The 27,893-nt window shown below is 44.0% G+C and overlaps 2 protein-coding genes across 2 annotated transcripts; one reads left to right on the top strand and one right to left on the bottom strand.

The window, feature by feature from the left end:
• Positions 1-1,658: 1,658 nt before the first annotated feature.
• LOC130203682 (neurotrypsin-like) lies at positions 1,659-27,893 on the bottom strand. The gene is given in 16 exon segments (XM_056430043.1): positions 1,659-4,613; positions 4,616-4,695; positions 4,697-5,063; positions 5,262-5,524; positions 5,596-5,718; positions 6,711-6,989; positions 7,074-7,215; positions 7,828-8,048; positions 8,617-8,758; positions 9,088-9,266; positions 11,157-11,304; positions 11,506-11,684; positions 11,780-11,918; positions 13,360-13,602; positions 24,150-24,192; positions 27,703-27,893. Coding segments are annotated over 16 exon segments (2,772 nt in total). The 5' UTR covers positions 27,802-27,893; the 3' UTR covers positions 1,659-4,488.
• LOC130203683 (E3 ubiquitin-protein ligase TRIM39-like) lies at positions 20,293-23,246 on the top strand. Its single transcript, XM_056430044.1, has 2 exons — positions 20,293-20,392; positions 20,732-23,246. Exon 2 carries the CDS (start codon positions 20,734-20,736, stop codon positions 22,402-22,404), a length of 1,671 nt encoding a protein of 556 aa, XP_056286019.1. The 5' UTR covers positions 20,293-20,392; positions 20,732-20,733; the 3' UTR covers positions 22,405-23,246.

Below are 27,893 nucleotides of genomic sequence, written 5' to 3' on the forward strand. Positions count from 1 at the left end.
GTTCTTGCACAATGTGGAGGTGTGCTTTGGGTCATTGTCCTGTTGGAGGAGGAAATTGGCTCCAATCAAGCGCTGCCCACAGGGTATGGCATGGCGTTGCAAAATGGAGTGATAGCCTTCCTTATTTAAAATCCCTTTTACCTGGTACAAATCTCCCACTTTACCAGCACCAAAGCAGCCCCAGACCATCACATGACCTCCACCATGCTTGACAGATGGTGTCAGGCACTCTTCCAGCATCTTGTCACCTGTTCTGCGTCTCACAAATGTTCTTCTGTGTGATCCAAACACCTCAAACTTGGATTCATCTATCCATAACACCTTTTTCCAATCTTCCTCTGTCCAATGCCTGTGTTCTTTTGCCCATACCAATCTTTTCTTTTTATTGGCCAGTCTCAGATATGGCATTTTCTTTGCCACTCTGCCTAGAAGGCCAGCATCCCGGAGTCGCCTCTTCACTGTCGACGTTGACACTGGCGTTTTGCGGGTACATTTAAAGAAGCTGCCAGTTGAGGACCTGTGAGGCGTCTATTTCTCAAACTAGAGACTCTAATGTACTTGTCTTCTTGCTGAGTTGTGCACCGGGGCCTCCCACTTCTCTTTCTGCTCTGGTTAGAGCCCGTTTGTGCTGTTCTCTGAAAGGAGTAGTACACACCGCTGGAGGAAATTTTCAGTTTCTTTGCAATTTCTCGCATGGAATAGCCTTCATTTCTAAGAACAAGATTAGACTGGCGAGTTTCACAGGAAACTTCTTTTTTTCTGGCCATTTTGAGAGTTATCGAACCCACAAATGTGATGCTCCAGATAATCAACTAGCTCAAAGGAAGGCCAGTTTTATAGCTTCTCTCATCAGCAAAACTGTTTTCAGCTGTGCTAACATAATTGCACAAGGGTTTTCTAATCATCCATTAGTCTTCTAAGGCGATTAGCAAACACAATGTACCATTAGAACACTGGAGTGATAGTTGATGGAAATGGGCCTCTATACACCTATGGAGATATTTCATTAGAAACCAGACGTTTCCACCTAGAATAGTCATTTACCACATTAACAATGTATAGAGTGTATTTCTGATTGATTTAATGTTATCTTCATTGAAAAAAACAATGCTTTTCTTTGAAAAATAAGGACATTTCTAAGTGATCCCAAACTTTTGAACGGTAGTGGATATATATAGGGAATAAGTTTACGTCCCAATCTCACTACTTTGTTATATTCAAATAACTGCAGCCCGTCTTGCAGATATATTCAACATATTTCGATCAGATTTCAAAACATTTAGCCACGTCCCAAAAGCAAAGTCATTAAGGCTCATTACAAATCACTTATTCTACAGATTTCTATAAAAATATGCCAATCCGCTGCAGCAGGGGTCTGATCCCCCTGTTCTTCAGAGCAGAACCAGTCCAAACAAAAGAAAAGATTAACATGCCCACGAGTGACTCGGAGCTATTTCATTTACAGAGGCAATAAAGCTTTTATAAGCATCTTTTTAGTGACACAATCCATGTATTTTGTGTGTGGAAAATGGTGCATGGTTAACGGTTTGCGCATTACATAATGATCCTTATATGGTGGGTTTACCATTATCATACATCAGAGTTAACTCCCGGTTATTCATCACATGTACAGAAGATAGGCCACACCAACACAGAGGTGTTCTCACCAGGTATATCTTTTAATACTCAACCAGGATTCAGCACATTACACTCAGGAAGTAGTTTAACACAGAAGGCCTTAAACACGGCGCGCTGCCCCCTCGCCGTCCAGCCAGACACACAGTACATGAACCTCCATGACGACACACGGGCTCATGGGCAGGCGATGCCGGCGGCTCCCTGTCGGAGAGAACCGCCGCTGCAGGTTACAGGATGCTTCACGACACAATGGTTCACAGCACATCAAAGCACAAGTCAAGTCCCAACACTTATAGTATAAAAAGAAAATCAGGGCCACTCATCCAACGACCGGGGGAAGAGAACAATGTCGCCACCTAGTGGTTGGATCGCGCATCTGCTTAGAATACAACAGAACAGACAACATTTAACTAGAGTTCGTCTATCTAAGCCAGTCGAGAATGAAATGCAGTAACACAAACTATCTAATCTCAGGACTAGCAGCTATCTATTCATCTATTCATCTATCGAGAGCCGATCGATACAAAAAGATATTTTACAACCCGACAGCTTCCAATGGCTTTTTAGAAGGAGATAATTATTCTGTACAGTTTAAAAAGGACCACACCGGTGTGTTTTCAAGTTTGATCCCCTGAATAAATTATATACACTTAACATAACTGCTGAGGAAAACCATATCTTCCTGTTTAATTTTTTCCCCCACTTAATAAATCAATTAGCAGACTCTTACTCGAGTTGTGTAATTCGATCGATCACGTCTGCGAGACGCTTTTCTCCATTATTGTCGTGAGGTAATGCCGGTTAATTGATCTGAGAAAAAAAATTAATGCTGATTTAACATTTATTGTGATAGATTCAAGTTTCAAGAGTGTTTCATGTGAAATTAATGGAAACCGTTTCCTGAAAGTGAGGGAAGTTTGGAGTAGATCACATTTAAGATGCAAAGAAAACGGGAATTGATATGTTATGCTCTCTGCAGGTGTGGATTAAATGTTGACCGCTGACACGTTCTAATAAAACCTCCTTTATGAAGGGATTATATAAGATCTAAGTAATGAGTTTCTTCATGGTTAATAAATTACAGCTTTTCTGTTTGCAATCGGTTTGTTTGCTACTTTCTAATATCAAGCCTGCCATTATTAATGTTAATTACACATTAATAAAAAAGGTGTTTTACGAATAAGCCAAAAGTAGAAGTTGGTAAATGTTAGTGTTTTGCTTATTTAACTCTCCCTGTTGTTTGTCAGGTGTTACACTCACTGGTCTTTTGTCATCTGATGTACTGTCCATTCATATGGGCAGTGGCTGCTAAGAAGGACATACACAAACTACAAATGGTTCAAAACAGAGCTGCCAGATTAGCACTCCAGTGTTCAATTAGAACTAATACTGCATATATGCACTCTCGCCTGTCATGGTTCTCAGTTGAAACTCAACTTCACTTTTGTCTTCTCATGTTTTTCAGGAAAGTAGTATTTAATCAGACACCGGTATATTTCTTCAATCAGTTACAATACACATTTAACAGACATAACCATAACACTAGGAATGCTAGTTTAGGTCAATTGATACCGCCAACCCCAAGAACTAACCTCCTCAAACATACTGTGATCTATCGTGCAATTACCGCTTGGAACCTACTGCCTCCTCGTTTAACTCACATGAGTAACAATTTATCATTAAAAAAACAATTAAAGGCGCACCTAAGAACATTCACCACTTGACGTATTCTATTGCTTTTTAGTCATCTGATTTTCCTTTTCTTATTCTTTGTATGACTTAAGTTGATCTGCACAACATAACATATATCTTATCCTTTAACTGTACTGAGCATCTGACTGCACTATTTTTTCTTTTTCTTTTACTTTGTTGTACTATTTTTAACTGTTGGATTCACGATATGTTTTGTATGTATTGTATTTTGTCCTTTCTGTGGACCCCAGGAAGATTAGCGGTCGCTAAGGCGTCAGCTAATGGGGATCCAATAAACAAACAAATAAATAATTATAAACCTGGCAACTCAAAAGCTGATCTATAAATTAATAGCAGACAAATTATTAGCCATTACTAAAAAAAAAGTACACTTTTTTATGAACGTGTGCCTTAATATAGAAAACGGTACCCATTATACTTCACAATGAAAGCCCAGTTGTTTTTTAGGGTTGCAGCTAATGAGTAAAAATAGTCTGTGTAAATCATTGGTGATGTGAATGAATCGACTCAAACATGAAGAACAACCGGTCTGGTCCTCAGTAAAATAGCTTCATCACTTTCACCAGTAAGCGTGAAAGAGCCTGAAGAGACGAGCCCTGGTGGAACATCTGAAGTGTGACGTCTGATGCTGTTTGGGGTTAATCTACGATTCTACATCAATAATCTTAAAGAGACAATGATGATCTACAGCCAGCCTTCATTCGAGATGTCCTGGTGGTTAGTTTGATGATTTGTATTGTTAGACACAGAAGACACACATTAAAGGGTGAATTTTAGCATAGATTCTTGTGTGAACATCTTAGGAATATCCCCGGAAAATTTATTTTTGAAACATTGTCCTTAGAATACATGCCATGCTGATTTTGTGGATATTCAGTCTCAGTGAAAGGCCCCATCAGCCATCGCTCTCATTCTCAACAGGCTGTCACTCGCATGAAAAGCGCCACAGATCACACACACTCTTCACACACACACAACACGGGTCCAGATTCTTAATGAGCAGAGACGGCGTTTGTACTGACCTCTGTACTGACCTCCGTTCGGAGCATCTTTCTTTTAAAGTTTACTTTTGTCTTCCTTTAAACCCTCTTTCCGGGTCACATGGCGCAGGTGGTCCAGCCAATGACACGGCCTCAATCAGACCGGACCGTGTGTGTCTGCGCCGGCGTCCCCGACACGATGCGCGTGTGTGTTGCCGTGCTGGTTGGCGTGTGAATGGTGGCTGTGTTGATGTTGAGCATCACTGATTTCATTGGTTTCTTGTGTGTGTGTTTGAGTTTTCCGTGCGCGCGGAGCTTTTCATCCTTGCCCTCGACGCGTGTGTGTTCCTCGCGCGCGTGTCGGGTCATTGTCAACGCGTGTCAGATCCTCTTGTGTGTCCGCGTGTGCGTTCGATTCCTCTGCATGTTCTCGTGTGTCCGTGACCTCATGGATCCAGCTCCTGAAGCGGCTGACTCGAGTGTAGAGCGCGGGAGACGAGGGGCCGGCGCAGCCGTAACCCCCGGCAACGACCCCGATGAGGACCCATCGGCCCGTCTGCGCCTGGCACACCAGCCCGCCTCCGGAGTTGCCCTGACAACTGTCGTCATGCAGGAGGCTGGTGTCCGGAGGACTGCCTGCACACAGGGTGCCGTGGCTGGAGAAGCTGTCGCCGTAGCGCTTCTTGCATTGCCATGACGACATCAGAGGGACCCAGGATGCAAGAACCGAGTCTACGAGAGAGGATGGAAGGAGGGGCAACAAGTGACTAAATCTGAATATAACTTTAGTGGGTTCGCATGCTATCATTTGTTAATTAGCACTAAACACAAATTACACCTGGGGCTGAAATCAAAATGTATGGAAATCTTCCAAAACCTATTTTCAGATCCATTCTGAGTCTTGTTTGATCTTTAAAGAGGCATTATTACCTGGTCCTGTCCAGCCAGCGGCAACCGTGACAACGCAAGAAGACGGAGCGGCCCCTCCCAGTGCCGTGTCCGTGAGGCACGCTGCGTTGGTGTCGGGGTCAAAGGTCAGACAGTGACCCTCGGTGCTGGGTAGCTTCAACAGAGCCAGATCGTGACCGCCGCTCTGACCCTTGAACTTCCGGTGAACCACCACCCGCTCCGGGACGAGCGTCTGCGCCGAAGCCCCGACACGCACCACGTAGCTGGACGGATCGCCGCTGAACCTGCAGGAAGGGAAGCGTGGAGCCGGGTCTCACCGAAGAGGAATCTGGTTTTATTCCAGCGGGTCACTTACCTGCTGACGCAGTAGGCGGACGTCAGGGCCCAGCAGGGGCTGATCAGGGTGCCGCTGCAGAGAGGATCGCCATCCTGTGCTTCAGACCGCAGCCACACGGACACCTGCCACGGCCACGAGGCGCTGCAGGGAGCGAGAAGAGCGCCGTCAAAACGCCGGTCTGCCTCCTCTTTGACTTTCTGAAGGCGGTTTGCTCTTTTTGTCGACGCACATGAACGACTGTGTGGCGGTTTATGATGACTTCATTCTGGGTTTCTGGGGTTTATTTTTGAAATAAACTGCTGCAGGAAATGTACAAGAGCATATTAACCAGGGAGGACCCGCCCGATTCCAAGTATTTGGAAAGATAACAGCTTTTAAAAAATATGCAAACTCAAAGCTGATCCCCACACCGAGGTTTACCGTGTCAATGAATTGGTGCCGTGTGTAGTTTGATTCTTAGTCGCCCGATATGGAAATAGTTTGATGGTTGACATGAAGAAAAGTGACTTCCAAAACTATTCAATGCATTCAACATTATATTTTATTTACTTTTATTTAATGCCTTTAATTGCAAATGTAAATAACAACTGAGTTGAGTTTTGCATTATTCCCTCAATCTTATTGTAAGACCGCTCACATTGTGAGGTGACGCTTTCCTCACACAGAGCATATTTTTATATAAAGTTGTGTTTAATCAAGTTATTACAAAAATAACTGACATTCAAGCGCATGAGCTGGTCTTTGGGTCTCTGTGTGTATCGTGAAGCTGCCACGTGTTGTCTGGAGGGAACTAGGAGGCAGAAGGCGACATAAATACGAGCAGGAAGTCAGTGGAGACTCATTGTAGTCATTTATTTTGGCTATTTTATGATCATATTTATATTACAGTATTCACACTTTTGAAAATATCAACGCTACGGCTTCATTGTGAGTTGCTAAGTCACCAGGATGAAGCCACGGAGGTGTTTAGAGCGTTCAAAGCAAATCATGGATCCGTTTCTTTCTGGTTCCTTTGCTCACGTCTGACAACAAACTCAACATCTGTGAGGCGTTGACAAAACAAGACGTTTGAGGACGCCATCTTGGGGCGTTGGGGAAACATTGATCCATTCACTAGGTTTTGTGAATCCTACCCGAGCACGTTTTCCTCGCCCTGGTTCCTCCTCTTGCTCTCCTCCTCCACTAGCTTCCTCAGCCCACAGCTCAGCTCCCGAGTCTTGGCCGGCACCGCCGACTCCCGCGGGGTGACGTCGCACCTCGCTCCCGCGTCCACCCGCCGCCTGCAGCCCCGGATGCTCTGACCCAGAGACGGACACTCTCCCAGGAACTCCTCCTTCCCAGTGCACCTCACCTGGTCCAGGTGGATGAGCCCTTTCCCCTGGCCGAACCCTCTGGATGCGACCGCTCCACCACTGAGGGGGGGGGGGAAAGTGTTTTTTGGGGTGTGATAAAGCAAAGCTCCGCACTGTGTCTCGTTCATACGGATGCATACTGACCCGTGTCCCAGCTGTCTGCACACCACGGCTGCATTCAGGTCGTTCCAGCCCGAGTCGCAAATACTTCCCCAGTCGCCACGGAGATACACCTCGACTCGACCCTCCTTTCTGCTGCCGCCGCCCGCGAGACGCACCAGGGGGCCTGACCGGAGAGGAGCACACACGGCCCTCCTTCATATTCACCTACAGCCTCCGGTCCACACGCACAGCGAGAGATACGTCCACTGGCGGTGTTAAATGTCATCTGGTGCCTCTTTTATTCAGCCTCTATTCTCATTCTAATGGACTGTGTGTCGACAGGAGGCCCAGTAAACACCTCTTTATTCTCCCCGCTGTCAACATGTGGCATTTAAACCCTTTGGATTGAGAGAAACACAGATGTTTTCACACCGAGGTAATGATACAGCGGAGCTGGTTTCTCCCCTCAGAGACGAGACAGAAACACACTTTGCAGGCTTATTATCAAAATGGGATTCAGTCAAGTGTGATGACGTTTCTGTAAGGGTTATAAAGTAAAGTAAACCGCGCACAGCCTGGCCTGAGCCCAGCACTCCACAGATCGCTCTGTTCATACAGGATGACCTGCAGCAGCACAGTGCAACGCCCCCGACTACAAAACCCACCAGATGGAACACAGCGGTCGGGGCAGACGGACATACACAGAATAATGAAGAGGTGAATCAGCCCAGTTCGCACCCTTCTTTCAAGTAATTATATGCACTCTGGCCTGAATGACAATCATCTCATCTCTTACCCGTGGAAGGCGAGATAACCGGCACTTCATTGGTTTCTGGGCTCGGTCGTCTCCTGCAGCGAACACCAACATCCTCACTGTGGGAGCAGTCGGTGCGGCCCCAGATCCCGTGTGGACAGTCCAGCAGGGAGGTCTCAGATCCCTCACAGTGGACGTCGTCCAGGAGGATCAGGCCGACGCCCTCGCCGAACGTCCCATCGGATACGACCTCAGCGTGACCTCTGAGAGGCAGAAGAGGTTCATGTTTGACCCCGTTTGTACTGTGGACATTAGGTCTTTTTAGTTTCACCTTTTTATCAGATGAAAATAGTCTAAATAAAACATGAAACGTGATGCAAAGTAACATCTCTGTTGGCTTTCATCATTTAATGATCATCGTCATCGTCAACCTGATTTCTTCTCAGGTTTCAAATTGATAATCAGCTAATGTAAATTACAATACATTCTAATAATACAGTTAATAAGTTTGAGTAGCATAACCTTATTGAAGGACAAATGTGCTCTTTTTCAAGTTCATACTTGTTTTTTAGGTTTCCACTCGAACATGTTTCCATACTTTGATGTTATTGTCTTTTCCTTTCAAAATTCAACAAAGAAAACAAACAACTAATATTGTCACTGTGGCTCAAACACAAAACAAGTGAAACCATTGGAGAAAGATAATTCTATAACCCAACACGGGACATGACTTTTTTAAACTAATAATAGGAATAATTTGTTATCTGATAACGTCTTCAGGTCACTCTCAAACATAAGGACCAACATGAATGTGTCCACCTGTTTCCCGACCTGTAGCCCAGCTGTCTGCAGACCACCTCCGCGTGCTGCTGGTTCCAGTGGTCGTCACACACCGTACCCCAGTCACTGTTGTGGAAAACCTCCACCCGACCCTCCCAGGGACTGTCTCCTCCAACCAGACGCACCACTCCATCTGGAACACGTTCATTTAGTGGCCGTTAGAAAGAAGCACATGCAAATATGGTTGAAAGCAGATGTCCTTGACTTCCCAGAACATTATTTATGCAAACATGCGGCCAGACTACATTTGTATAGATGCAAACACCAATCTCTAATGTTGAATTCATTTGATAGATAGTAGCTGTTATTTAATGCCATGAGATATGTTACTCCTCAGTTCCCATACATCCTGCTTGTCACTAAGAGGATGTTTCTGCTTCATGCAGTCATGATTTATTGATATTCAGGGGATATAAATAGCCTCTTGAAGCCCTAAACTGTGAGCGTGTGCTTTACATGTACCTGTATAAGGGCTGCAGGACACCCCAGCATCCTCCATGTGGTCACAGTTGTGCTGCTCCCAGTCGCCATGGGGACACTGCTCCAGAAAGAGCTCGTTTCCTGTGCACCTCACCGCATCCAACAGGATCGGGCCTGAACCCTGACCAAAGTGAGCCCACGACCAGGCCTTCGCCACCCCCCTACAACACAGACATGCACGGTGTTTCTTCGCTTTAAATTGGGACCTGATGGTGGCACATGATTGGCAGTTAAAGGATCACTTCATGTATTGCATGTCATCCTGAGGGCAACATCTGGGTGATCCATGGTAATCCAACTCATAGCTTTTAAGTGGTGCTAGATGGAAAAGTTGGAGGATCACCATGCAGAGTCTTTAAGAGAACACAGTTTAGGCATCGGGAATGTCATTAGAAAGGTTAATGGCAATGAGTTGACAACAAAATGACACATCAGCACGGCCACACACTGTAAACCTTCTCAGGTGCATATTGAATCTATTCTTGTTTTTCCCCGTTCTTATACACAGCAAAAGAAAAACACTCTAAAATGTCCAAAATAAATCAAATCATCCAAATAAATAATGAATAGCTCCTACGAGGATGTTTAAGTGGTGATTATTTATTGATGCTGAAATGCTGCAGAAGGCCATTCTGTGTGTTTTCACTTTCCTGCTCCTCTGCGTCACTTTACTGACCAGTAGTCGGGACAAACAAATTAAAATCCATCTCTCTTCTCTTCTCGTAATGTGTTGAAATGTTTCATCATCTTAAACTCAAGGGCATATCCACTGCAATGAGACTAACACCGCCCGCCAGATATACCACAACTGACTGTGAGCTCATGTAGAAGTACAACGATATCGCCGCGGGACTCGGGTGTCACTCGGCAAACAGAAAGTGTGTAAATGTTTGACACACATACCTGTGGCAGGAAAAAAACTCAACTCACTTAAAACACACGGCTGCCTGTGTGAGAACCTGTGCATCAGCATCAAAGCATCCATTATTCAGAGGCACACACACAGAGTGAGATGTCCCACTGTGTGAGAGGAGATGAAATGAAACCTAATGTTGAGCACGGGGGGAGCTCTTTCTCTTCACAGCTACAACATCAACACTTGTTTAACACTCAACATCGTGAGGCATGTTGTATTGCATCTCTTCTGCAGGGGGAACACACAGAGGACGACACCTGCAGAAGTTACAACAAGCACATCTGCACCGACGGACTTCATTACCTCTGTCTGCCAGAACACAGCTCTTGATATTCAGTGTTTTTCATCAAAGCTAATTCCTCTGTGCTGCAGAGCTCCATTGTTGTCCAGCAGCGATTAACAACCCCTAGATGAGTCACCACGTTGCACTGGATGACATGTTTCTCCATCACGATGAAACTGGCCACTGACATTTATTTTGAGACGATCCCACGTACAAATACTCACGACAGCGGCATGAAAAATAAACCCAAGCAAATGCATTTGATTTGCTCCTATTTGCGTAATTACAACTACCATTTGTTCTTAATGAAACTACAGGTACTGCTTTTTGTGAGCGCCGTATCAGGATTACACCTGCAACGTTTTCTTTGCTTTTTCCAACCAACACAATGATGTTAATCAATCTGATATAAACATATGTCACATGGCTGTCGGTCGCAGAGCGACAAAGACTGCTTGCAATGTGTTGTACTACCCTACAGCCACTCTGCATGCATCTCTCTGAGATGTCCACGAGTTGGTTTCAATTTCCCTTTTTCTTAAGATTTCTCTTGATCGTGTCTTTATAACGAAGCCGAGGGCGACACTACGTTTATAACAGGACTAAGACTAAATGCGACTAGTCACTTCAGTAGGAGCCCACAGGAGGCGTGCAGGCGTATTGTGAGATGGATTAACACATTGTTGGCTTTGTCCATATCCTTTCATGCAAAAAGCCCTAGTGGTGATTTAATGTACGAGCCCCGAGGTCCAGGGCTGCTGGTGAGGGATGTGTTTACAAAAGGGCCCAACATGCCCCCCCCACATGTCTGTTGACCTGTGTGAAGCTGTGAAACAGCCCTGATGAACGTACCCGTAACCCAGCTGTCTGCACACCACCTCAGCATCTCTGTCGTCCCACTGGTCGTCGCAGACGGAGCCCCACCTTCCCGAGTGAAACACCTCCACTCGACCTTCAAAGTCTTCCTCGCCTCCGACCAATCGCAGCGGAGGGCCGCTGCCTGAGAGAGCATGTGGAAATACACCAATAGAGGTCAAACAGCCTTTTATTATTGTGTCAAATTATTAGCATGACTATTGTTATTTAAGGGATAACATATACCACACAGGGTGGTTTTAATAAATCTCTGTGAGTCTCTCAGGTGTGTGGAGGGTGAAATATTCAGGTCTGGTTGCCACGACACTGTGGAAGTCACGCTGACCTTCCGGTGGCGCGCACACCACTGCGGCCTCGTTTCCATGGCTACAGTCGCCGGTGACGAACGTCCTGCTCCAGCATAAGCTGAGCGTGTTCTCGTCGCCGCGGCAACCCAGGCGCTCGTAGTGGAAGAGGCCGGAGCCGGAGCCGAACTGCGACGGCTGCAGCGCCGCGCCGATGTCGCTGTCGAGAGGAGGAGGAGAACATGTGTGTAAATAAAATTAAAAAGAGGTGGCGAAACATCGATTCTGAAGGAGGAGGTGTTCGTCTCCTCTCACCCGAGGCCCAGCTGCCTGCAGATCACACTGGCGTCTCTGTCTGACCAGTGGGAGTCACACACCGCCCCCCACTGGCCGTTCAGGTAGACCTCGACTCGGCCACTGCCGGAGGTCGAGCTGCCCACCAGGCGAGCCGCACCTGAGAGAAAAACACCCAGAGAGAAGAGATGGTTTACGACACAACGAGCTGCGCACAATCTAATATTCACCGGCAGAAGTCATGATCTAATAATCGTTTTAAAAGCTTCATTCATATTATTACGTTTGTGGCCACTATGGGGGTGCAGAACAAGCTGTGAACACAACATGACATCCTCAAACTGTTATGAAGCATATTTTATCTTTGCTTTGATGGAAATTACCTCCTGAAGGAGATCTCTGTCTGTTACTGAGTCTAATCAAACTCTGTGGAGCTGAGTGGGAATGCAGTCGGGATATTTCTCTGTGACTTTGAACAAGTCATTTGATGCTGTATCAACCATATAACAGTGCTAACACCTTAAACACAAACTGCGTTCATTGTAAATGCTTTGGGGTTAAGAATGGTTGCAATGAATTTGCAGACATCAATTAAGAAACTTTGACCAGCTTTATCAAAGATATCTGACATTTTATAAACCAGGGATTCCCAACCTTTTGGGCATTATTATGAACAGAAGATATTTATTCTCCTCAGATTAATTGTGCCATCCCTTGGGAGTCCAGACCCCTCATCAGATTAATTGAAACAATATTCTTATTGTGTTGTGCAGTTTAAACTTATTTCTAGAGATGCACCGATCAGGTTTTTGGTGCCGATCACCGATCACAGTGTCGATTGAAGCATTCTATTTATTGTGTAGCATTATTGCCTAGGACTAGACTATGAGGAATATATATATAAAAGCAACAAAAAAACAAAAAGAAATTAACTTATATTGGACTTGGCTGATGAAATTGTAATTGTTAGAAAATGGTGGGGTAGAAAACAATGTATGACCAACACTACATTTTATTGTTCTTTAATATATATACACTACCGTTCAAAAGTTTGGGATCACCCAGACAATTTTGTGTCTTCCATGAAAAATCACACTTTTATTTATCATAAATGAATATAAAATATAGTCAAGACATTGACAAGGTTAGAAATAATGATTTGTCGAATCTTATTTTGAAAACGTATGTTGTTTCTGTTCTACAAACTTCAACTTTGCAAAAGGAAGGCCAGTTGTATTGTCAATATATCACCAGCATAACTGTTTTCAGCTGCTAACCTGATGGCATGTTTCTAATCAGACATTAGTCTCTTCTAAGGCGAGCAAACACACATGTACCATTAGAACACTGGGTGATAGTTGATGGAAATGGGCCTCTATACACCTATGGAGAATATTTCATTAGAAACCAGACGTCACCACCTAGAATAGTCATTTACCACATTAACAATGTATGATGATTTTTGTGATTGTTAGAAAATGGTGAAAACAAAAACTTTTCTTTGAAAAATAAAGTCATTTCTAAGTGATCCCAAACTTTTGAACGGTAGTGTATATATATATATATATATATATATACACAAATGAAGTGTCGTGCCATACCCTGGTGGCAGTCGCAGTAGGCCCATCCGATGGCTCCAGAGTTTTGTCTGAAGAAGCACCAGGGGTTGGACTCTCGGTCCGGGTTCCTGCAGTAGCTGTGGTCGCCCAGCCCTCGGCCCGGGTACTGCATGACGTAGTCTGGAAACTCGGTCCACTTCAGACAGGGGGCGCCAGAATCCGTCTGAGACACGGTGCCGTTGTAGTAGCCCAACTCTGTGAATCCCTCAGAGCAGGACAGAGGCACTGCACAAGAGGAGGAGGGCGGGGAGAGAGAGAGAGCGTGAGTGTTGAGGAAGATGGGAGAAAGAGATGTGGTGGATTTGGGTCAGAGAGGACAATGTTAATTAAAAGGGGGAGAAGGGTAGGGGAGCTTGGAAGAAGTGAGAGGGAAGAGGAGTGGAATTGCTTTACTCAACTCACATTATCCCCATGTCTGTGTTTTCTCTGAGCATAAAGGCTGACATGGTCAGGGTCCTTCCTCATGCAGTTACCCCGGCTGATCCACCTTGAACTGGTGAAATCTCCATAACCTTAAACCAGCCCTTTAACATGGAGGTGGTCAGTAATGTTCTCTGAGAGGGAGCAGTGTGTGAGTGAAGCTGAGACAGACGGAGAGAGAAACCGCTGACAGCAAAGTGAAGCAAAATGAGGCCACACAATATGGAGCAGGTTATATACTGCGGACAAATAGAGACGCGCATCCTGCATTAAGGATAATGAATTACATGGCACAATTTAACTTGAGTGGCACAAATAAAAGCACACTATTGCCCTCCGAGGAAGTTTTGAACTGATTCTTTAATCCTTCCATTATTTTTTCTTTTTTTCTTGCATCCTTCTATTCTGTCTTGTTTAATTTCCTTCTAAATGTAGATTGGATTTTTTTACTTGAGGTGAAATATTTTTCACCTCCACTCTCTGAAGGACTTCACTCCTTCTCTGCTTTGAGGGATTTTGAGGCCAAGCAGCTACTAAACTATGATTAATGGCAGAGGTGCTTCAGCAACCAGCAAGTCTTATCTCCTCAAGACACACAGCGTGGCCGTCCTGGGAACTTATCTATTCTCCACAGTGCAATCCTCATGCAGCACACACACTCACAAAGTTGGTGCATAGTGGGACAGAAACACACATTCAATTACAGTCTGAACCATAAACATCACAGGAATAAAATGATGTCTATAACTAAAAGGCTGCAGGCGTTAAGCCCTCGATGAGTTCACGCTCAGACCCAAAGGAGTCCGTCTCCACGCCGTCGTACACTTTTCATTTAATGTTGTACTATTAAGAGCACATGCAGATGGTGTGAGAGATATGTTTCATTATTTATAGAGTTTTACTTCTGCCTTCATGTTAAAAACTAACTCACAAAGTCAAAAGTGTTTAGATTCATATATAATGTTGTCTCTGGTGTACTAGTTTTTACCCATATATATGTTACATACATATATATAAATATGTAACAACTACATATGTATGTATTTATATATGTAGCAGTGACGTGCGGTGAGGTTCATGGTTGGTGAGGCACCGACTCCTTTAGTGTCAGATTTACAAATATATAAACCCAAAAGGGTAGCTTATTCAATTGGCTACTGGTTATTTCATGTCTCATCAGCATTCTCCACACAACAACACACACGGTACATATTACAGATACGTAAAACTTACTTACGTACTTCGCGGCAAAATATATATATATTTTTTTAATGCAAAGTAGCGTGAATATATGTGAATAAACTTGACTCACAAGCATTATAGTCTTGTTTTGGAGTAATTTGATTCATGTGTGTTTCTGTCTGTGTGCTTGCTGTTAGAGTCCTGGCGATTGAATCTCAATCTGAAGAATCTGAGAATCGCCATCCCACCCACCCGACTCTGAATCTCAGAGCAAACCCTGTGAGGCAAGCTCTGTGCGAGATACAGTCAATTCCTGCTGGAAATCACTTCTATATATAAACTCTGTTTCGGCGCTCCGTGACGTCACTAGCGACGTCACAGAACCGGAAACGCTAGAACGCAAGCGCGCTATTAGCATCCGCTAGCTAAACGGCGCTAGCCTGAAATAAGAACAAGTTTGAAGCAAACCTTTTAGCTCCGGCGTTGGTCTACCTGTGTTAATCACGTCCACTTTTGACTGAAAGTCTAGTTTTGATACTTTTTTAAGCTTAGATATATAATCCTCTTCCATGTTGTCAGTCTGACGTAGCTAAATAAAAAAACAAACGCACTTGACTCGCCTGGCGCCTCAGCGTAGAAGAAGCAGCAACAAGTACCTGTTGGCTCACTAGCGCCCCTTCAGTGAGGCAGAGTACTATCTGCCTCACCCTGCGCCTTTTCACTGCGGTTTTATTTACACTACATATGTCAGTTACAAACATTAAACTGTAATGGTTAAAGACCTTAGCCAGACTGTGGAAAATCAGGGCAAATAAACATATCTGCAAACATTATATTGGCGACATGCAGAGATACGGCAACCCGCACGGGCCAATCGCATGCATCAACCCAGCTTGTGATGGATTGCGCAATCAGAGGTGAGGCTCGACTCGTCGCCTCAACGCTCGTTTCATCCTGTATTTGAACAGGAAATAGGCAAATTCAGCGATTTTGACGATAAAATGTTCGGAATTAGTCATACATAAACATCGGTGGACAAATATTAATATAAATTTGATGTTATCATTATTTTATTTTTTATTTTTTACTTTTTTTACTCATGATGACAGGCTCTGCCTCACCTGCCTATATATTTGTCGCATATGTATATTTATATATATATATATATATATATATATATATCTGTATATATGTATAAATATAATTGTTACATATATATTATATATATTCAATTCAATTCAATTCAGTTTATTTGTATAGCCCAATTTCACAAATTACAAATTTGTCTCGGAGTGCTTTACAATCTGCCTTCAGGAAGAAACCTGCAGGAGAGCAACAGAGGAGGATCCTCTCCAGGATGGACAGATGCAATAGATGTAATGTGTACAGAAGGACAGATTTAGAGTTAAAATACATTCAATGAATATGACAGAGTGTATGAATAGTTCATAGTAGGCATATTCCACGATGGAGACCTCCACGATCCATCAGGCAGATGGCGGTGGGAGGTCTCAACAGTGTCTCAACAGGACAGTGGCGTAGTCAGGAGCAGGAACTCCAGACCTCGATGATCCATCAGGCAGATGGGATCTATGTCGTTTCATAGGGGCCGATGACACCATGAGACGTGAAGTCAAAAAGGACTCCGGGAGAAAGCAGAGTTAGTAACGTGTGATTGAGAGATGAAAATTCATCCTTAAGGAGAGAAAAAGAGGAGATAGGTACTCAGTGCATCCTTATCAAGGGCTGGACCAGGGCAAACCTGATTCAGCCCAAACTATAAGCTCTGTCAAAGAGGAAAGTCTGAAGTCTACTCTTAAACGAGGTGACTGTGTCTGCCTCCCGGACTGAAATTGGAAGCTGGTTCCATAAAGAGGAGCTTGATAACTTTTTAAGACTCTAGGAACTACAAGCTCCTTAAGATATGATGGGGCATCACCAATCAAGGCTTTGTACGTTAAGAGAAGAATTTTAAAAGTGATTCTTGATTTTACTGGGAGCCAGTGCAGAGCAGCTAGTGCAGGAGTGATGTGATCTCTTTTCTTAGTTTTAGTGAGAACACGAGCTGCAGCATTCTGGATCAACTGGAGGGACCTAAGAGACTTATTAGAGCAGCCTGATAATAAGGAGTTGCAGTAATCCAGTCTCAAGTAACGAACGTGAACCAATTTTCTGCATCTTTTGAGACAAGATGTGCCTGATTTTTGAAATATTACGTAGATGAAAGAATGCAGTCCTTGAGATTTGCTTTACGTGGGAGTTAAAGGACAAGTCCCGATCAAAGATAACGCCAAGATTCTTTACAGTGGTGTTGGATGCCAGGGCAATGCCGTCTACAGAATCCACATCACCAGATAATTGATCTCTGTTTGTCTGAATTTAACATCAAGAAATTGCAGGTCATCCATGTTTTTAGTTTCAAGTTTCAAGTTTCGCAGACTAAAAAGAATAAGAATGAGAATAAACTATACAATATCCACACACAAAAAGAAGAAAGTATTAACAATATATATAAAACAATGTAATAGAATATACATCATGACAATATATATATATAAAACAATGTAATAAAATATACACTTTTTGAGACTATATATATATATAATATATATACAATATATATATATATAAACAATGTAATAAAATATACAAGATATTCACAGAATATGTTCTGGTGTGTAGTGTTAATGAGGTCTCAGTCCTTGTTCAGCAGCCTGATGGTGAACAGTTTGTGGGGTGGTTATTGTCTTTCATCATCCGTTTGGCCCTGGCCACGCACCGCTTGGTGTATATGTCCAGGATGGAGACCTGTCAGAACACTCTCGATGGTACTGGTGTAGAATGTTCTGAGGATGCGGGTTTTTCTGCATCTTTTTGAGACAAGATGTGCCTGATTTTTGAAATATTACGTAGATGAAAGAATGCAGTCCTTGAGATTTGCTTTACGTGGGAGTTAAAGGACAAGTCCCGATCAAAGATAACGCCAAGATTCTTTACAGTGGTGTTGGATGAATCCACATCACCAGATAATTGATCTCTGAGGTGCTCAGGGCCGATTAAAATTACTTCGGTTTTGTCTGAGTTTAACATCAAGAAATTGCAGGTCATCCATGTTTTTATGTCTTTAAGACATGCTTGAATTTTACCGAGTTGGTTGCTCTCCTCTGATTTTATCGATAAGTATAGTTGAGTATCATCTGCATAACAATGAAAGTTTATGGAGTGTTTCCTGATAATATTGCCCAAAGGAAGCATGTATAAGGTAAATAAAATTGGTCCAAGCACAGAACCTTGTGGAACTCCGTGATTAACGTTGGTGGTTATCGAGGCGTCATCGTTTACAAATACAAACTGAGATCGATCTGATAAATAGGATTTAAACCAAAGTAGTGCCGTGCCTGAAATGCCAATCGACTGCTCCAGTCTCTGTAACAGGATGTCATGGTCAATGGTGTCGAATGCAGCACTAAGGTCTAACAAGACCAGGACAGAGGTCCTTTATCTGCTGCCATTAAGAGGTCATTTGTAATTTTCACCAGTGCCGTCTCGGTGCTGTGGTGTTTTCTAAATCCTGATTGAAATTTCTCAAATAAACTATTATGATGTAGAAAGTACTGATTTCCACTTTCTCAAGGATCTTGGAGAGGAAAGGGAGGTTAGAGATCGGTCTGTAGTTAGCCAACACCTCTGGATCCAGAGTGGGCTTCTTCAGCCTGTTAGCAGAGACACATTGATAATATCTAATGATGGGGTCCAAGAGACAGGTAGGAAGTAGAAACCGTTGACGATAATTGGTCACGGTTGATGGTAGAAATATACACCAGGACATACAGCGGTTTCCAAGGCCATTCCACTTGAGGACAGATTGGCACTGGTTATGGGCAAGAGAATATTAATCTTGTCCCTAATAGTTAAAATCTTTTCATTAAAGAAGTTCATAAAGTCATTACCACTGAGGTTTATTTGTTTTATTTTTCTATTACTGATGAGTAATAGGCTGCTCTTTCTTGAGATTAGTTATGCGTTCAAGCTTTCGTGACATTGCTTCAGTTTGCGGGTCTGAGGGTTATACCAGGAGCAAACCTCCTCTTCCTCACTGTCTTCTTCTTCAGAGGGCTACAGTGTCATTCTCAAGGAGCCTGTGGCACTGTCAACAAGATGATCAATCTGGGACGGACTAAAGTTAGACCAGGAGTCCTCTGTTATATTGAGACGTGGTATCGAATCAAATACAGAAGGAATCTTTAAATTTAGCTACAGCACTGTCAGTTAGACATCTGGTGTAGAAACGTATAAATTCAAAAGTTATGAGGTTGTGGTCTGACAGTAAGAACAAGATCAAGCGTGTGGCCAAAACTGTGAGTGGGTTTCTGTACAACAAGGAGATGAATGCAGCACTAAGGCAATCATTATCAACATCCACATGGATATTAAAATCTCCAACAATAATAACTTTATCGGTTTTAAGAACCAAACTTGATATAAATTCTGAGAATTCAGATATAAACTCTGAATATGGACCTGGTAGCCGGTACAGAATCACAAATCGAATTGGCTGTAGTGTTTTCCAGGTTGGATGTGAAAGACTAAGAACAAGGCTTTCAAATGAGGTGTAGTGTAATTTTGGTTGAGGATTAATTAATAGGCTCGATTCAAAGATGGCTGCTACTCCACCTCCTCGACTGGTGCCTCGAGGAATGTGAGTATTAATATGACTTGGAGAGTCGATTCATTCAGGCAGACATATTCTTCATGGCTCAGCCAGGTTTCAGTTAGGCAACATAAATCAATGTGATTATCTGATATTAAATCATTTAGTAACACAGCTTTAGATGACAGAGATCGAATATTTAGGAGACCACATTTAATAGTCCTGTTTTGTTGCACTGCTGAAATAATGGTGTTAACTTGTATAAGGTTATTGTATACGATCTGCTTACTTTTGATTTATTTAATTAGTTACCCATATATACATATATATACATTTATATGCTACATATATACATATATAAATATACGTTTACATATATATTTGTAACACGTAGATCATCATTATTAGTCATTATTATTAGTCATCCAATTTGGAGAAAAGGAAGAGGAAGAGTCGGAGGAGGAAGCAGAGAGAGAGTCAGATAAACAGGAAATCGATCAGGCAGAAATACACTGACAGAGAACAGAAATCCATCCTCAAACAACAAATAATACAGAACACACTCAGTCATTGGATTATAAAACTCTCTCACTGGTATCCAATTCTTTTTTTAAAAAGCCTCTGACTTCACAGACAACCAAAACAATGTGCCTGTCTCTTTAAGAAACTAGAAACAGGAAATAACTGACAGCAAAGTTATTTCCTGCAAGCAAGCAGATCTTCGTCATTGTTTCTCCTCTACAGACCAACACACACACAGAGGTAAGTAGCCATTACTGAGCTAAACTATCACTATTAACACATAAGAAGTACAGTCTATGTCGTGTGGGTGTCGTAGTTTTTACCAATTCTATCAAATTTTGTTGGGAAATGTATCTAAAAAAAAAGTGTTGCCCGGTTGGAGAAATAATCTAAACACAAAGTTATTTTTATTAATCTTTCATATCACATGTTCTTCCTCAGCTTTGCTCTTTGTTATGGACAAATATTCAAAAAGTAGTACGATTATTATTTGCAACTGCTGTTTCTGAGGTCAAGAGTGAACTTTGTTCATGTGAATCTATTAACTTCCTGATCTGTTTTTCTTTGTTTGTGTTTCAGGAATGGCTTCCGGCAACAGTCTTTTATCTGAGGAGCAGCTTCTTTGTCCGATCTGCCTGGATGTGTTCAATCGGCCAGTTTCCACACCATGCGGACACAACTTCTGCTTGTCCTGTATCACGGCCTACTGGGACGACATCCCAGTCAGCCAGTGTCCCGTCTGTAAGGAATCCTTTGAGAGGAGGCCCGACCTCAAGGTCAACACTTTCATCTCCCAGCTCACGTCGCAGTTCATGTCGCTTCAATTGACCGACGCTCACGGACGGCAGCCTCGCTGTGGTGGAGCGGTGCTGTGTGACATCTGTACCGACAGCCGGAGAGAGGCTCTCAGATCCTGTCTGGAGTGTTTAACTTCCTACTGCGACGTCCACCTCGAGCCCCATCACAGAGCTGCCGGCCTGAAGAGACACACGCTGGTGGAGCCCACGGCGAGCCTGGAGGACAGGATCTGCAAGGAGCACAGCCGGCTGCTGACGGTGTTCTGCAAGAACGACGAGGTTCTGCTGTGTGACGTCTGCGCCGGTTCGCGCCACGCGAACCACGACGTTGTGTACGCGCTGCATTTGTACAAAGAGAGGAAGGCTCTGCTGGAGGACACCGAGGTTCAAGTGCAGCAGATGATCCAGGAACGGGTGCAGAAGGTCCGAGACGTGACAGTGACGGTAGAACGAAGCAAGACGGAAACCAAAGAGGTGATCGCCAGCGGCGTGCAGGACTTGGCGACGCTGGTCTCTGAGATCCAGAAGAGCCAGACGGAGCTCGTGAAGGTGATCGAGGAGAAGCAGAAAGCGGCGGAAGAACGAGCGGCCGGGTTGATTCGCGGCGTGGAGAGAGAGATCAGCGAGCTGCAGGAGACGACCACCAAGCTGAGGGAGCTGAAACAGACCGAAGACCCACTTGCGTTCCTCCACTGCTCCTCAAACCCATCCCTCCTACCACGCACGATGGACTTGTCCACAGTCAGCTTTAATGGGCAAGTGGAAATGCGCCACATACAAAAAGTGTTGAGCAACTCGGTCTCTCAACTGCGAATGTTGCTGAAAAAATTGAGCACAGACATTCAAAATGTCTCCGACGGCTCTGACGTGTCTGACAGCGCGACGCTGAGACGTGTGCAGCAGTACGAGGTGGACGTCGTGCTGGACGCTGAGACCGCTCACCCTCGGCTCATCTTATCTGACGACAGGAAACAGGTGAGATACATGACGAGTTCAGGCATCAAAGGAAGCCAGAACCCCAAAATGTTCACTTCAAAGTTCGCAGTTCTGGGCCAGAGAGGCTTCTCGGCGCGTCGGTTTTACTTCGAGGTCTTCGTGGGCGGGAAGACGGAGTGGATTCTGGGCGTGGCCGCGGCGTCCATCCAGAGGAGGGGTGCGCCTGCGCAAATATCTCACTGTGGACTTTGGGATATCCAGTTCGTAAAGGATAAGTTTAAAACCTTCACTTCTCCAAACTTGCCGGCACTCTTCGGGAAAGTGGAGCGGGTCGGCGTGTTTGTGGATTATGAAGGAGGGCAGATCTCTTTCTACGACGTGAAGACCTCAACTCTCATTTACTCCTTTACCGAGTGCGGCTTTACTGAAAAACTGCATCCGTACTTCAACCCTTGTGACAATGAACACGGTTCAAATTTGGGGCCGATGATAATCGTTCCTGTCCATCGTACCGAGTGAACGGAAGTTTTAAGAGGAATCAGTGATCGTGATATTTACTGAATGAATTAATCTAGTGCAGATTGGTAGATAAACTACGACAGTACAGCTGCCATGTGTGCACCTTATCACATTGTGAATAAGTGAGGTGGTGGTGGTTCCAGTTGGTTTGGTTGCAGAAAATATTTATTTTTTATTTTTTTACAGGAAACATGTAATTTCTGGGTAGGATGTTTGATAAATTAATTTGTGGTTTTTCTGGTGGACAGTTATTCATCAAACATGATACAATACTTGATTAAAATTCACCAACATGCCTCTTAGTTCAACACTTTTTTCTCCTTGGTCGTATCAATACACATGTGGCGCTAACTTTAAGAATTATTTTGTCAATAAAGTAACAAAACATTCAACAGTCCAAAATCTATAATATCAAATTCTCACATTTGAAACAAGCAAATGTCATTTTTGCTTGAAAATGTATGATAAACTGACATTCAGTCACGTATGTTGAAGACGAGGGGGACATTAACTCAGGGTCCAGTGCTTGGAAGTGAGCCATGTTACAGCTCATAACAGCCTTTTCTCTCTAAAGACATGTGAATGTTTATGCTGTTTTGGTTTCTATGATAACATCAAATGTATTCTATTGTGTTTTGTCACTTTCTTCTCTTTTTAAAGCTGTATTTCTTCTGTAATGGTAATAACAGTTATATAGTCAGCTTGATTACATTTTAATAAAGTAAAAAAGTGTAACTAAACCAGGCTACATTTTCACTTCCATCTTCAGAGAAAAGAACGAAATTTTATAATGTCTCTCTTTTATATTAAATTCCCCTCCTTCACGACCGTTAACGTCCGCCTCCTCCCTCGTCATGTGTGCCTCATTCATGTTCTTTCATTCCTCTCAACACCCGCACTGTTCACAACCACACACACACACACACACACACACTCGCAGCTAACACCCTCCTCATTGCCACGACAACGGTACTCTGCCCATCGCCATGGGAACACTCAGTCTCCCTGCTACCCATAATCCATTTCCCAGCCACAATGAGTATTTGACACGGTTCACACTCGGAGGCTCCCTGTGTGGGGGGTGGGGGGGTATGTGTGGAAATTGCATCTTTCGCCACAAAACACACACATTTTAATAAATATGGGAAAATTGCTTCTGTTTTTCCCGGCGTAACCTGTTTTTTTGTAATACAATATTGTGCAACAAAGGGAAGCTGGAGGCAAACGTTGCAACAGAGAAACATCTTGTGCAACATTTGCTGAATTTTCATACTTGCTATCCATGCGCCAATCTTTGAGCCTTGAGGTGGTTTCCACATTCACTGTTTTAGCAGAGAGGTGAGCGGTGTGTTTGTCATTGCACAACATGTTCTGTCAATGTGTGCACGGCTGTCAAAGCGCAGACGTTTCTGCGATGGAAATGAGCCTACGGAGGAGGAGGAGTTCCTCGCCCCACCCCCCAACATGGCCTCCACTCCTCTCGGGGATGTAGGGGAAGGAAGAGAAAAGAGGGAAATAAAATGCAGAAAGCTGCAGGCTGCAGGGAAGAAGAGAGGTAAGAGCTAGTGTGAGAGCGGTGCTGAGGCAGGTGGATACAGAGAGTGGAGAAGAGGCGTCAACGGAGGGATTTATGACGTCTGAGTCAGAATGTGGGTTAAAATGCACAGTACAGGATGGGAGCGATGGTGTCGGAGGAGTACAGACGGGAGGAGATTGCTGTGTTCAGAGTATCACCTCCCACTCACCTGAGTTCTGCACCTCGTTTAAGTAACTGTCCTCAGCCACCACCTGCAGACAGGAAGACAGAAGACCAGAATGACAGAATTCAGCTCATTATTTAAGACGTGAGGTAAAAAAACAAACGCCGACGAACAGCAAAGACAGACTGTTAACAGGGCAGGGGGTTAATTTGCAGATTATCTCAGAAACCTTGGTGGAAATACGTTAAGCACCGGGCCCAGAACATGAATTTATGGAGAGAAAAGAGGCCTCAGCCGCGGTGAAGCTGCTTTCTTCTTGAATGTGAAATGCTCTCAGGTCAAAGACAGAAGAAAAGGCTGAACACTGAGGAGCATTTTCCCAATTGACTTGCTTTTGTGAATGAGTTTATTAATTAACAGCAGGAGGCATCAGTCAAATAAATCTAACAGGTACAAGCCACCCAGATGTCAGAGTGTAAACACCAACACTGATATTACTTCACAGTTACAGAAAATATCTGACGGAAGAGAAGTCGTTTTATATTTTCAGAAATCAGGTGACAATACAAAGCAGTGGGGCACCTTGCAGAAGAGGAGAGAACACACACGCACACACACGCACACACACACACACACACACACACACACACACACACACACACACACACTGCTGCCGCTGTGAGGGCAGAGAAATACGACACATTTCACCTTCACACAGGTGAGTTTTGCTCTTCAGACCGACAACACACCTACACACACACACACACACACACACACACACATGCACACGTGTGAAACACCCGTTGCAGTGTGTCTCTCCGCTCGGCTTAATGACATTACAGGAACAGGTGACATGTGGTAGCGAACACGGCCGCTGATATCTCCGTTCATATCAATCACACGGCTCGATTACAGCGGTAATCAGTCCCGACGCTCCCACAGCTGCGTCCAGTGCAAACACACACCAACACACACTGGGGCAGGTGTGTGGGACTGCAGAGGTGGACGAGACGAAATGAAGAAGCAAGACGTCTGATACATGCGGAATAGAAAAGTGATGCTTATCGTCCAACCTGTTTCGTGCTAAATGACCAAAAGCGGTGTTGACCTGACTGGTTGGTTCAGATTTTATTTGTTTCAGCTGAGTTTCCTCTTTTATGATTTGGGCACCATGTCTGGATTTAACCGGAAAGAGCCTCAAACCCGTAGAACTATTTACTAACGGTAAAGTGCTTTAACCCTTGTGTTGCCTTAGGGTCATTTTGACCCGAATCAATATTACACCCTCCCCCCGCCTTTGGGTCATTTTGACCCGATTCAATGTTTCACCCTCCTGTTACCTTTATATTTACTAACATATTTTACCCTTTGGGTTCAATTTGACGCCAGCAATTAAAACCTCCAGAAAATTATTAGAATTAATATTGTTTTCCAAGTTTAAGTGTGAGGCACTTTATGTTTGTTTGTTGACTACCGAAAGAACACCGACATTAAACATTGAATGGGGTCAAATTAATCCTAAATTGGGGGGAGGGTGTAATATTGATTCGGGTCAAAATGACCCTAAGGCAACACAAGGGTTAAGTTGAGGTTTCATATCATCCATCAAACATGTTAGCTTCACAACATGTTCTCATGCTGATATTAGAAGAATACAGTGTAATTTCCAGAAGACAGCGTTGGTGTATTTGCATAAAGACAAATGTATACAGCAGATACAGCAGGTGCTCTGTGACGGTGGGCTGGCAGTTGTTCAAGATTATCCTCTCACGATGAAGGACAGCATCAGTCTTTCCAACAGGTGCACCAAGACGGGACATATGTTTGAAGAAACCCTGTAGTGGCCATAGTCACCGTGTCGGGGGGCGTGAGCATGTGACGCTATAGAGGCTCTTCAGAGAGACTCGCGGGCTCTAAAAGCACAGCCGGCAGTTGACAAAGCACAGGGAAGCTTACAAAGACACACAGCGAGAGAGAGAGAGAGAGAGAGAGAGAGAGAGAGAGACCCTCTCTCCACCATACTATTACATAAATAACTGCAATATTTAAGCTCTGAATATCATATGTGGCCAAAGTGCTTATTTGAACCAACCCAACATCCTTTTTTAAATGTGACCAAACCTTTTCTGAGCCTAATCCTAATCAAACCTAAACCATAGTGTTTTAGATTAAAAGTGATGTGTGAAGGTTTGTGAAGGCACAGACATATTCTGAAGGACATGGACAATGTATTTGATTTGAAGGACTGCTTGGCTAAAATGTGGTAAGGATCTGTGCACATTTATTTCGATGTGTTCCTTGCACATGTGCATTGGCATGCGGAGCCCTCAGTGCATGGGACCCCAGGAGATCCGGCCACGAGGGCAACTTCATCTTACAACTACCACGAACAGTTTTAACACGGAGCTATCTTCAGACTTTGGATCTAAATACAAATACGTTCATAGGAGGTGATTCATAGTTTGGAGATTCCAGATTGGTGGATTTCCACAGTTTGGTTTCCTTTCTATTTACTTGAGAACATCGTTGATGTTTTGTTAAAATGTTGTGTAGCCTCTTTCTGCATTCAGTCTCCTGCTGATGAAAAGACGTGTCTAATGAAGTTGAAATGAAAAAGCTGAAACTCATCTGCACTGTGCTATGTGTGCTACATGCACGGCTGCTTCCAGTGTAAGGGGGTCTAATTAAATCCTGCACATACTCCACTAATGACTTCTCTACGGCTCATATGCCGCACATTAGCTCAGCACACATGTTACCATACAACATAGCATCACATAAAATAAATTATTTGGATTATTAATGGTTGATTTAGCATTAATGTGTTGTTCTGCGACTGTAATATACAAAATAAGGACTTTAAAACAATGTGGACGTCTAAATGATTGCACTTGACCAGCTGTGACTCATGGGTGCTCTGACCCACATCGGACAACACCTGCTTCACTAGTTTTAGGATCCAACATGTCTGAGCAGACGGTCCAGTGCAGGGTTCATTCACAGCGCCACCTTGGCACAGGAGCCACGGACGGGTTCCTCTTGGTATCCCGCCGAGGTGGCTGGAGGACGAGGAGGAGGAGGAAGAGGAGGAGGAGGAGGGGTTGTAATTGAGATCATGCATGACTGCTGGTGCGCGCGCGTGCGTGCGTGTGAGCCTACTTAATTGTACAATGCGCTTTGAAATGCGCCATTAATTGGCCAAAAGACGGATTAGAGGTGTTTGCTGCTCTTTTAACGGCCCGACCTGCACCTGCTTTGTTGGAAATGCACCCGGGAATCAATCACTGGTGGTTTTATTGTGGAGCACGTCAGCATACACGAGTCTCTTCTCAAATATGTGGTTGCATTGCATCTCAATTGTGTATAGGCTTATCGATCCTATATCATTAGTAATTATCGACCTAAATTAAGTGTGTAGGCCTATGTCAAACGCAGCTCAGGTCATCAAAGCGTGACTGTCATGGGACATGGGTCAATAAAAAAAGGGCAAAAACAGTACCCAAAAAAATCAGGCCACATTGCAAAATAACATCTTCATCATCAACAAAATAACATCTTCATCATCAACATAACATCCTCATCAGACAGGAGTACGTACCTCCGCCAACAACGGCAGCCAGAGGCAGGCGGTTCCGATCAAGCACAGCATGTCCCGGCTGGTGAGAGCCATCCTTCCCGCCCGGCGCGTCCGTGTCATAGGCAGAACAGCCCGCGCTCCACTCCCATCGCTGTGCGCGACCTGTGCGCGAGGTGAACCGGGATCCTCCGCTCGTCCCGAGATGCTGGAAG

The sequence above is a fragment of the Pseudoliparis swirei genome, chromosome 13 (genome assembly GCF_029220125.1).
Source record: "Pseudoliparis swirei isolate HS2019 ecotype Mariana Trench chromosome 13, NWPU_hadal_v1, whole genome shotgun sequence".
NCBI lineage: Eukaryota > Metazoa > Chordata > Actinopteri > Perciformes > Liparidae > Pseudoliparis > Pseudoliparis swirei.

Bases quoted from the DNA above. Each gene is read 5' to 3' on its own strand.
- LOC130203683 (XM_056430044.1), top strand. From the start codon at position 20,734: ATGGCTTCCGGCAACAGTCTTTTATCTGAGGAGCAGCTTCTTTGTCCG.